The sequence below is a fragment of the Galeopterus variegatus genome, unplaced genomic scaffold (genome assembly GCF_000696425.1).
Source record: "Galeopterus variegatus unplaced genomic scaffold, G_variegatus-3.0.2 Scaffold18233, whole genome shotgun sequence".
Lineage (NCBI taxonomy): Eukaryota > Metazoa > Chordata > Mammalia > Dermoptera > Cynocephalidae > Galeopterus > Galeopterus variegatus.
The window spans coordinates 18,839-30,959 of record NW_007744344.1 but is presented as its reverse complement, the minus strand read 5'-3'; the positions used below and the strand labels follow the sequence as shown (position 1 = coordinate 30,959).

Below are 12,121 nucleotides of genomic sequence, written 5' to 3'. Positions count from 1 at the left end.
CCTCAAAATCTTGATGACCATTTTTACATGGTATCTTTTTTGCCTAGGATGTCTGCAGAAGACCAGAACGGAGAGGAGAGGCTTATCTATGAGACTATATTCAATCACTTCAAAAGAAATAAGGTGGAGATTTCGAATGCAATTAAAAAGACATTTCCTTTTCTTGAGGGGCTCCGTGACCGTGAACTCATCACAAATAAATTGTTTCAAGTAAGTAAAGCTTATAATGTCACAACCTGTTAAACTAGCCCCAAATCAAGTTATGCTTTGCTATTCTAGACCCAAATTTCAGGGTACAACTAGCTGACTGACCTGTCTTCTATGAGTGGGGGACCTTTTCAAGTATTTCTGTAAGTGCTCCTGTGAGATAGACAGGGAGAGGAGAGGCAGACATCACCTGAGATGGTTCCATGGCACCCTCTGGAGTCAAGTTGAATGGTACTAGATATAAGTTGGATTAGAAACAGGTATACAGTACTCCATAAATGCACAATGTCTTATAGGAATTCACACAATAATATAACATAAACTGAAAATTTTAAGTAATTTTAATGAATTGATTAATAATTTTAATGAATTGATTTACTGAAATAGTAATTAACACAGCATTTTATTTCAATTAACATCAAATTAAAATACCTAGATGCTGAGAACATTCAAACACATAGGGCATTGGTGTCTTGTTAGGACAAATTTGGGAGTAGAAGTTTGCTGTTCTTTTTCCAATATCTTTCAATTTTCCTTTTCTTTAATTTTTTTTTTTTACTTTTCTGGAATCTTAGAATTTGGGTAAATTTTACCAACAGGCCCTGTTAGAGATACAGAGAGCAAGTCTTCTCTTTGCTCTGTGAATGTGCTTTGACTGTAGCCAAGTTCACAGCAAGAGGAGTGTGGTCGTCTGGTTCCCTTGAGCCAAGTCAGTCCTGGGGGAAGGGCAGGGTTGTCCAGTTGACAGAACAGACACTCGTTCATTATCTGATAATTCTCTTCCTGAAACATATTGGCCAGGCTCTTAGAGGGCTACACATCGTTTAACTTTGAACCCACGTTTATTCTTCAAAATTGGTCCTTTTTATCTAATGTAAATGAGAAAGAGGAGATCAGACTCACCAATGAATATTTTTAAGGAGGAAGGATTTACTTGTTTCATTTAGTAGCTATACAAATATATAAAAATTTTCTAAAACTACCTGAGAAAATACCCAAGTAGGGAAGTTGGAATGCATTAACCATAAAATTACTTACCAGGGCTCTTCTGTAACTTGAAAGTCTGTATTTATATTTTCTCCATTCAAAATTTCTCTAAGGATTCTCAAGATTCTTGTAGAAACCTGGTCCCTGTACAAAGAGTGGTCTACAATGTTCTCAATGAACTGGAGAAGACATTTAACCGGACACTTCTGGAAGCATTGTTCAGCGAGGTCAACATGCAGGAATACCCTGATTTAATTCAAGTATATAAAAGCTTCGAAAATGGTAATTAGGTTTATTACTACCTTTTGAGGTCAATTTTTTTCANTGCTTGACATCATTAGTTATTGAAGAAATACAAATTAAAACTAAAATGAGATCACATTACGCACACTAGAATGGCTAAAATAAGATAGACCATCTCTAATAGACTTTGAATATCCATTTGGCAGGTTCTAAAACAGTTGGACATACTCCTACAGAATGAAGCAGCAATTCCACTCCGAGGTATTTACCCAAGAGAAATGAAAATATTTTGCCGCAGCAGGTAGCATTAACATATGGTGAAAGAAATGACAGCAATCTTTGCCCCTGAGGGCCTGCCTGACTGTATGTGGTCAGCACGTGGGTTGACAGGCAGAGGGTGTGCTGTTCTGTTCTTCAATTTGCAAATAACACATCAGTTTTTAGCCCTGTCTTCCTCCCAATCTCCGTGGCTTCTTCAGAGTTCTGCAGGGCACACTGGTGCTTTCCTGACCTCCATGAGCATCCTCCTCCTGTAGTAGCAACTCGTGCTCCTGTGACCATTTTTGTCTTATAGATTTTGGTTGAAATCTTTCATCTGCTCATTGTCCTCTGCCATTCTCTTTGTCATTGTGAATCTAATTTCTTTCTTATCATCTTAGTGGGGTCTTTAATAAAAAAAAAAGAAGAAGACTAATGCTTCTCTTCAATCTATAGACGTTAACCAGAAACTTTTTTTTTTTTACAGGAATTCAAAACAATAATGTGGCGTTATTATTCCCTGCAGCATGTTAGGTACTGGGACGTGCCCATAATTGTCTTCTGGTTTGACGAAGAAAGATTGAGAGTTTTCAAAACATACAGAGATGTTGATTAAAACATTATCAGAGAAATAAAGTAATCAATTAAGAATGAGAATTATAGACTCAGGCTTAGAATTACTTTCAGAGGAAACAGCAGCAGTATCTGAAATGCAGATGCCTAAAAAGATTCACTATATACCAATAACACAGACAGATTGATATTAACACACAGCAGAACCCGATGTCCCNGGGCCATAATAATCATATACATTGTATATTGACAAAATAAAAATTTTAAAAAAAGAAAAAAGAAAAAAGAAAAATGATAGACTGCTCTTCATCAAAATTAAAACTTTCTCCCCATCAAAAGACATGATTAAGAAAATTAAAGGCAAGCCACAAACTGGAGAAAATGTATTCACAGTACATAAATCAGACAGTAAACTTCTATCCATAATGTATTACACACTCCTACCCACCAAATAGTAAAAGACCACTCGAGAATACAAATGGGCCAAAGACTTGGACACTTCACAGAAGAAAATATAAAAACTGCCAATAATCACATGAAAATGTGCTTGACATCATTAATTATTGAAAAAATACAAATTAACACTAAAATGAGATATCACATTACACACACTAGAATGGCTAAAATTAGAAAGACCATCTTTAATAGATTTTGAATATCCATTTGGCAGGTTATAAAGCAGTTAGAAATACTCCCACAGAATGAACCAGCAATTCCAGTCTGAGGTCTTTACCCAAGAGAAATGAAAACATCTTGCCACAAAAAGAATTGAACGAGAACTGCAGTTTTATTTGTACCAGCCCCAGACTGGAATCAGCCCAAATGTTCATCAACAGGAAAATCAATAAACAGGTTGTGATAGATTCACATAATGAAATACCACTTAATGATGAAAAGGAACAAACCACTGTTCAGTGCAACAGTATGGATGACAAGCAAAAGAAGGCAGACACATAGCATACATTATGTATTATTCCATTTATGCAAAATACAACAGGCAGCATTAGCCTATAGTGAAGGAAATGACAGCAATCTTTGACCCTGAGGGCCTGCCTGACTGTATGTGGTCAGCACGTGGGTTGACACATGGGGGTGTGCTGTTCTGTTCTTCATTTTTCAAATAACATATCAGTTTTTAGCCCTGTCTTCCTCCCAATCTCCGTGGCTTCTTCAGAGTTCTGCAGGGCACACTGGTTGCTTTCCTGACCTCCATGAGCATCCTCCTCCTGTAGTAGCAACTCATGCTCCTGTGACCACGTTTTGTCCTATATATTTTGGTTGAAATCTTTCATCTGTTCATTGTCCTCTGTCATTGTGAATCTAATTTCTTTCTTATCATCTTAGTGGGGTCTTCAATAAAAAAGAAGACATGCTTTTCTTCGAACTATCGTCTTTAACCAGAAACCTTTTTTTAAAAGAATTCAAAACAGTAATGTGGCACTATTATTCCCTGCTGCATGTGATTCCCTGTTAGGTACTGGGACGTACCCATAATTGTCTTCTGGTTTGATGAAGAAAGCTTGAGAGTTTTCAAAACATTTAGGAATACAGAGATGTTGATTAAAACATTATCAGAGAAATAAAATAAACAATTAAGAACCAGAATTATAGACTCAGGCTTAAAATTACCTTCACAGGAAACAGCAGCAGTATCTGAAATGCAGATGCCTAAAAAGATTCACTATATACCAATAACACAGACAGATTGATATTAACACACAGCAGAACCCGATGTCCCAGGAGATATAGCTGATATTCTGGTGAAATTATCAATTTATAACTCATCATATCATTATCATTATTAAGCCACATCATATTTATGGATTAATTTTATGATGTGAGATGGTATTTCTCCCTTAATAGCTATACATTACAGAGGGGATATCTTGTTTTTACCTTTCTGAAATTTATTTTCTCTTAGTTGTTAATTAAGATGCATTATCAAGGTTAGATTTTTTTTATTCCATTGTTTTTTATTCCTCTGTAGATGACCTGCTTACTCCATCTCAATTTTGTAGGAATTTACATTTTGTTTGATTTTTTAAAAAAATCCAGAGGTTTGTATGTAGCTGAAGATATCCTTACAATGGCTTTGATCAGGACAGACTGGACTTTTTCAGTCCTATCCATTAATTTTTCGTAACCTCCATGCTTTCTTCTATGACATCTTTGTTAATTGCTTCAATTCCATTTATCCTGTCCTCTACTCAGGACCACCTACTTTATATATATTGGTTCTTCATAGACTATTCCTCATATTCAAAATCTCACAGCCTTCACACACACCTCAAAATCTTGATGACCATTTTTACATGGTATCTTTTTTGCCTAGGATGTCTGCAGAAGACCAGAACGGAGAGGAGAGGCTTATCTATGAGACTATATTCAATCACTTCAAAAGAAATAAGGTGGAGATTTCGAGTGCAATAAAAAAGACATTTCCTTTTCTTGAGGGGCTCCGTGACCGTGAACTCATCACAAATAAAATGTTTGAAGTAAGTAAAGCTTCTTATGTCACAACCTGGTAAACTAGCCCCAAATTAAGTTATGCTCTGATATCCTAGACCCAAACTTCAGGGTACAACTAGCTGACTGACCTGTCTCCCATGAGTGGGGGACCTCTTCAAGTATTTTCGTAAGTTCTTCTGTAAGGTAGACAGGGAGAGGAGAGGCAGACATCACTGGAGATGGTTCCATGGCACCCTCTGGAGTTGAGTTGAATGGTACTAGATATAAGTTGGATTAGAAAGAGGTGTACAGTACTCCATAAATGCACAATGTCTTATAGGAATTCATACAATACAACAAAAACTAAAAATTAAAAAGAATTTTAATGAATTGGTTAATAATTTTAATGAATTGATTTACAGAAATAGTAATTGGCACAGCATTTTATTTCAATTAACATCAAATTAAAATACCTAGATCTGAGAACATTCCAATGCACAGGGAATTGGTGTCTTGTTAGGAAAAACTGAGAGTAGATGCTTGCTATTCTTTCTCCAATCCAATATCTTTCAATTTTCTTCTTTTTTTTTTTTTAACATTTCTGGGATCTTTGAAAATGGGTAAATTTTACTAACGGCTCTGTTAGAGATACAGAGCAGCAAGTCTTCTCTTTGCTCTGTGAATGTGCTTTGACTGTGGCCAAGTTCACAGCAAGAGGAGTGTGCTCACCTGGTTCCCTTGAGCCAAGTCAGTCCTGGGGGAAGGGCAGGGTTGTCCAGTTGACAGAACAGACACTCGTTCATTATCTGATAATTCTCTTCCTGAAACATATTGGCCAGGCTCTTAGAGGGCTACACATCGTTTAACTTTGAACCCACGTTTATTCTTCAAAATTGGTCCTTTTTATCTAATGTAAATGAGAAAGAGGAGATCAGACTCACCAATGAATATTTTTAAGGAGGAAGGATTTACTTGTTTCATTTAGTAGCTATACAAATATATAAAAATTTTCTAAAACTACCTGAGAAAATACCCAAGTAGGGAAGTTGGAATGCATTAACCATAAAATTACTTACCAGGGCTCTTCTGTAACTTGAAAGTCTGTATTTATATTTTCTCCATTCAAAATTTCTCTAAGGATTCTCAAGATTCTTGTAGAAACCTGGTCCCTGTACAAAGAGTGGTCTACAATGTTCTCAATGAACTGGAGAAGACATTTAACCGGACACTTCTGGAAGCATTGTTCAGCGAGGTCAACATGCAGGAATACCCTGATTTAATTCAAGTACATCAAGGGGGGAGGGCAGTGGTTATTGTCCAATCAACAGAACAGTCTCTTATGACTTGTTAGGGCCACTTCTGAAACATCCCCAGGCTCTTAAAGCCCAGCACAACGTTTAACTTTGAACCCAGTTTTATTCTTTAAAATTACTCTCTCCTCAAGTGTACAACAATGTCACAGAGTCAGGCTCACAAAGTATGAGTCTGCTTTTATGGTGGAGAACATTAAAGAAGTTATCCAAATATATGTAAAATTCTAACATTTCACAAGAGAACAAAGGGTTTATCTATGATCTGAGAGTCTTTTATCACCCATAAATCCACAGCTGCATAATTCTTCATTCAATATTTTTAAGCATTTTCAAGAAACTTGTAGAAACCTGGTCCCAATGCCAAGAGTAATGTACGATGTCCTCAGTGAGCTGGAGAAGACGTTTGACGAGTCACTTCTGCCTACATTGTTCAGCAAGAGTAACCTGAAGGCTTATCCTGATTTAAACGAGATTCTCAGAAACTTCCAAAATGGTAACTATAGCTCTCAATGACTTTGGGGGATTCAAGTCCAACTCATTCATTCATTCATTCTATTGATATTTGACAAATATTTCACTGAGTGACTACCACATTCCAGGCCCAGAGGGAATACAGTGGTCAAGAAAACACACATGATCCATGTCACCATGGAGCTTATACATAGTGGGGGTGACAAGAAATCCCACAAATGATTGCTCAGCCAGGGCCTGATTTGGGTGCTACGAAACATAGGACTTAAGTCTCTATTTTTTGGAAAGAAGCATAAATTATGCCCTTCCATAGGAAGGGAGTAAGCCCTCTCTTATACTTGTAGACATGTTCAAAAATAAAAGAGATTTTCTTTGTATTATATTAGAAAATTTACCTTTCAGTGCACCTTGTGTCAATTTGCTTCTCTCAATGAAGAGTGAAGTCACAAGGGAAGCCAGGCACATACCCATGCACAGGGAGGGGCAGCGTGTGACAGCTCCAGCGTGTGGAGGGAGGGTGGGCTTCTAGAACCATGTGCCTGCATCAGAGCGTGGGAGGGAGGGTTTGGGAGCTGCCTCTGGAGAGGGAAGTAGGAGCAAATTCTCAAGGGCCCCACATCCTGTGCTAAGGAATTTGAAGTTTATTTGGGGGGAAATAAAGAAACAAAAGAGGGTTTTTAAGCAGGGAAAAAGTAAAAGAAGTCAGAATGAAGAATGGGATGTGTTGGTTTGTGATTAAAATAAAATAAGAGCTGTCTCATTTCTATGCTATGACATATCCAGGTCAGAGAAAGGAATAAAGGAAATCAAATACTTGGGCACACATTTCGGGTCAGTATTATATTAGTAACCAAGATGTTCCCAGGCTGTGCGTACAAGGGAATGGTGGTATCTTCAGTGCATAACCCCCTCCTGTCACCCAGTCCCCACCGTCATCCCGTGCAAGAAGCCCCCCAGCCCTCACTGAAACGCCTGCACACCGGGCTTCCCTCACGTTCTCGAGACCACTGACCCACACGGCTTTCCCCCTTGTCCTCCAGATTTCACCTGGACATGAAATCAGCGTGTCCTAGGGATGGGAAAAGCAACCTGGGGTTGTTCCCACAGGTTCTGTGTCTTTGTCCTCCCCCTACCCCCAGTGGGTGCTGCCCCCAGGAGGCGCCTCCCTCGTCAGTCCTTCCTGGGAGGCATCTTTCTCTCTCTTTGGTGTTTTTTTCTCATATCTCGGGTTCTGCTTCCATCTGAGTTTGCTGGGTCACCTCGCAATGCAGCTCTGGAGCGCGGTGCCCTCAGCTGGTTTCCTGCACCTCTTCCTGCCACCTCCCTGGGTTACTGGAACAGCTGGGGTGACAGTCACTTCCTGTTTGCGCCTTTCAGATAGAGTTTTTCATTTGTTTCCTGGATCCCTCCCCACCCACCCCACCTGGGGAAGTGCTAGTTCCCCTTCACCGCTGTTTCTTTGTAACCATGATTTTAATTTATACTTAAGATATTACATATTTTAAAATATATTAGTATATTTATATAATATTTGGATCTATGTTAATACATTTGTTCTTTTTTTTTGAAAGAATATTTTTATTTTACTCTTAAATAACTAATTACTGATTGGATGCCTGTGCCTCTGGGGCAATGTACAATTTCTCAAACTTGGAATCAGATTGGTCATTGCCACCTTTATTTCCTGTTCCATAATGATTTTGACTAAAGGCAAATTGTTTTTTTTTATTTCCTTTTTGTCTTTTTTTGTGACTGGCAACGGATCGCAACCCTCAGTGTCGCACCCGTACTGGGCCGGGACCGGCAATGGGATCGCAACCCTCGGTGTTGCGGCCGCACCTCACTCAGCGAGTGAGCGGCCGGTCTGTATGTGGGATCCGAACCCTCGGCAGGAGGGTCGCGACACTCCCCAGCGGCGCACTGTAGCAGTGCGCCACTGGGCAGGCCCGTAAAGGCAAATTGTTAAAAGTATGAAATGTACACTAAAAAGTACAAAGTACATCAAAAGTATATTTAGAGATTCGTCTACTACTGGGGGTAGTGGGAATGAGAATCGGGTGGATGGAAGGATTAGTAATAGTTATTAGTAGAGAGCAAAAGAGGTTCATTATGAGAGGAAGAGAAAAATAAATCTTTTATGATTCGTAATGTGATCTAGGGGTATCCTCACCTACAGCTAGAATCCCAGAGCATCTCCGTGCTGGGAACCAGACGGATGGAAGGGAAGAAGATTCATCCAACGACCCAAATGATGCATTAAGAACCCAAGAAATGACTAATGAACATGCCCATGGATCTGAACAAGCAGGTAAGGACAGCTGATGAGAATAATTGCAGTATAGAAAATAGTGTGAAAGACTTTTGAAGTGGACCTGAAAGGGGAAGGGTCCCTGCCCCTTTACCAATGGCAGAAGATGAGACCTTTGATCATATGGGAGAAGGAATCTGTGAGATGAAGAAAATATACAGAGACTGAAATGTAAATTTTTCGATTTAAATTTTAGGTTGAAAAATTAGAAACAGAAAGTTAACTAGAGAGGACAGACAGAGGCAGAGAAATGAGCACCACGGAAGAAAGGAGCTGAGCTCCGTAATCAAACAAGGCACAGAATTTAAAAGGAAGAGAAAATGATAGTGGGAGAAACATAGAGAAGGAAAATGCTAGGACAGACCGGCAGGGGAGAGGCACAAAATTAATCACAGAGAAAAAGATAAAGGAGAGTGTGTGGAAAGTCAGGAGAGAGTGAAACCTGTTTGCAAGAGACAGAGAAGAGTTTGGGACGTTGTAGAGATTGAGGGACGAGTCACTGGACAGAAACAACTTCTGGCACAGGGTGAAACACGCTAGCAGTGAGTTTTAACATTATGGTGTCATGTCCTCAGCTACCAAAGTGGCCCCTGTAATATTCTCGGAGGCAGTAGCCCGTGCTCCCTGCCACCCTGGCATTCCTGGCTACTCACATCTGTAACTTAATGATCCCAAAACAGATCTTTCCAGACTTGCCTTCGCAGCTCATTCATCTGAGTGCCTGAATGTGTTCATGCAGATATCTGAGAGACATCTCCATTTGGATGGCTTTTTTGTTTGTTTGTTTTGGTGTTTAAATAGAAATACGAAGTATAGCTTTTTCTTTCTTTCTTTCTTTTCTTCTTGTGGCTGACTGGTACAGATCGATCCATTGGGATGTTTTCCAGAAACTGCAAAACAAGACATTTCCAAAATTGCACCTACGGGGCTGTCCAGGTAGCTCACTCAGTTAGAACACGGTGCTGATAACACCAAGGTCAAAGGTTGGAATCCGTGTACCGGCCAGCCACAAATAAATAAATAACAAAATAAAGCAAAACTGCACGTACCATCCTTCCTGACTGCATACCCTTCTCCTCGCCCAGGTCTCCCTGTCTCGGTATGCAGCACTATGGCTCCTCTCTTCGCGCAGACACCTAGGAGTCAGTAATGACGCCTCCCCTGCGTCAGCTTCAGTCATCCCACCTGCCCACTCCCCTCCACGCCCAACACAAACACTCGTCTGGTCTCTCTCGGATGAGCAGCAGCCTCCAGTCTCGTATCTTCCCGTCTTGTGCCCACCACATCCGTTCTCTCCAACTCAGTTGGATGACTCTGAAAATGCAAGTTGGCTTCTCTTCCTTTCCTTCTTTAACTCAGTCACTCCTTGTGGTCATAAGGATTAAGTCCATGGTTTCTTCCCAGGACTGCAACCTCATGCTGCCCCTCCTGCTACTGCTTTTTCAGTAATTTAATTCTCTGATTCCTCTTCCTGCTCTGAGCTTTTGCACGTGCTCAGCCCTGTGCTTGCAACAGTCTGCTTGGCCCACTCCGTCCTGCTCACTAATCTGGTGAAATTGTGCAGAAAGTACGTAGGATCTCAGAGGCAGCTGCCTTTTCTGATCCCCAGTTCTACAAGGCAGTTGGACGAGAGCCAGGGAAGGGTGTAAAGCACAGCATCAGAGAAGCAAGAGGGAGAAAAGGGACGGGGAACAGACAAGGAAAAAGAAACAAATGAAGACAAAGAGAAGTACCAAGGGAGTCCAGGAGCAAGGTGGGGTGTAGGGACAGAAGGGGCGGAGACGTGTGGAAAGGTGCAAATGAGAACAGAAGGAGGGCATGGGTGGGGCGGGCAAGGTTCTGACAGTCTCCATCAGATCGCAGGACCGTGCAAGAGCTGCTTTCACCCTCACGGAACCCTGAGGCATAGGCAGCAAACTGTCATCACCTCTGTTTCACACATGGCAAAAGAAAGCACAGAGCTGTGTGCAGGTAATTTCTGCAAGTGCAAAGTAGGAAAGGAAGAGGTGGCAGCAGTGTCCTGGGTGTGTCACGGGGTGATGGTTGTGTAAGCCCAGCTGGACAAACAGGACAGGGTCACCGAGTCAGAGCAGAATGAGGAAGTTCTGCAAGTTCCTGGAGGAGTGGACCAGGGCCTGACTTTAAGTAAAAAAATAATGTTGGGGGGAGGGAAGAAAAGTCACGGAGATACAGAGAGCGCAAGAAGGGAGCCCACCCATTGGGATAGGAGAGATCTAGAATGAGAGCTACACGCATGATAGAAAAGGGCTACGGTGTCACTGAAAAAGAGAAAGACAGAAGCAACAGACACCAGAAGCCAGAGGGAGAGAAGCCCGGACAGCGGGGGAGCCACAGCTGGGATCCAGCAGTGGTGGAGGCAGCTGCAGGTCAGGCCCTGAGAAGTGGAGAGAAGGGAGGAAACGCAGCCAGATGAGGGACAAGGACAGGACAGCGCGGCTCTTGGCATGTGGAACAGACACCCGGTTTCCCATTGCAGATGGCACGAGCATGCTGAGGGCTGGGTCCAGGGCACCCCACGACTCATCATGTCCTTGTCTCTCTGCAGAGACCAGTGATCCCCAAACTCTCCAAATGACTAACAAAGGAGAAGCAGAGAAGGTGGTCAGTCTACCCCCAGCGGAGGGAGAAGGGAATTATGATCCACACTCCCAACACCTCGATGAATCTCTGTCTTCCAGTGAGCACAGAAAATAACTCCCCTTCCTCCCGTCCTGCGTTTCTCTTCTTCACATTCGAGTACATGCAGATGGGATGATGTCCATTTTCTGTTTTGTTGGCGCTAAACTGTGAGAGGGACCAAGGACCAAGGCCCCTGAGCTCCCGAGTGGATGGTACCCTGTGCAGAAGACGGAGGGAGACAAAATAGGCAAAGGCAGGCTGGACCCATCAAAGAAGCAGCGCCTGGGCAATTTTATTAAATGCACAAAAGAACCAAATATGAGGTCTTGGCAATGACCTGAGTTTTGTGAATGACCGAGGGCTTGCAGTTCAGAAAAGCCTGCGGGAGACCGTTAGGATACGCGGGGCTAGGGAAGGGTCTCCGGTGCTGTGGTCCGTGTGAAAACAGAAGAACTTCTGTCAACCCGGGAGAAGAGATCTTTGAGAAAAATGTGTAAACTAATGTAAATTTTACAGTCACCCAGGAGGTTAAGGTACAACCCAGAGGAACAGATGGGAAAGGAGAAAGTGAGAGACAAAGTAGAAATCGGATAACCTCAATAAGAAATCAGACACACAGATGAAAATTTGAGAAAAGTACATGGAGGGACAAATAAATAGAAATAATAATAAT

The 12,121-nt window shown here is 41.4% G+C and overlaps 1 protein-coding gene across 1 annotated transcript in view; it reads left to right on the top strand.

Annotated features, from left to right (window-relative positions):
- Nucleotides 1-4,601: 4,601 nt before the first annotated feature.
- Nucleotides 4,602-12,121, top strand: part of LOC103582863 (nuclear body protein SP140-like protein) — a gene marked incomplete at its 3' end in the record, with an annotated part of 23,654 nt that continues 16,134 nt past the window's right edge. The window contains exons 1-2 of the mRNA XM_008564338.1: nt 4,602-4,763; nt 5,855-6,048. Coding sequence (XP_008562560.1) covers nt 4,602-4,763; nt 5,855-6,048 — 356 coding nt within the window. The remainder of the gene's footprint in view (nt 4,764-5,854; nt 6,049-12,121) is intronic.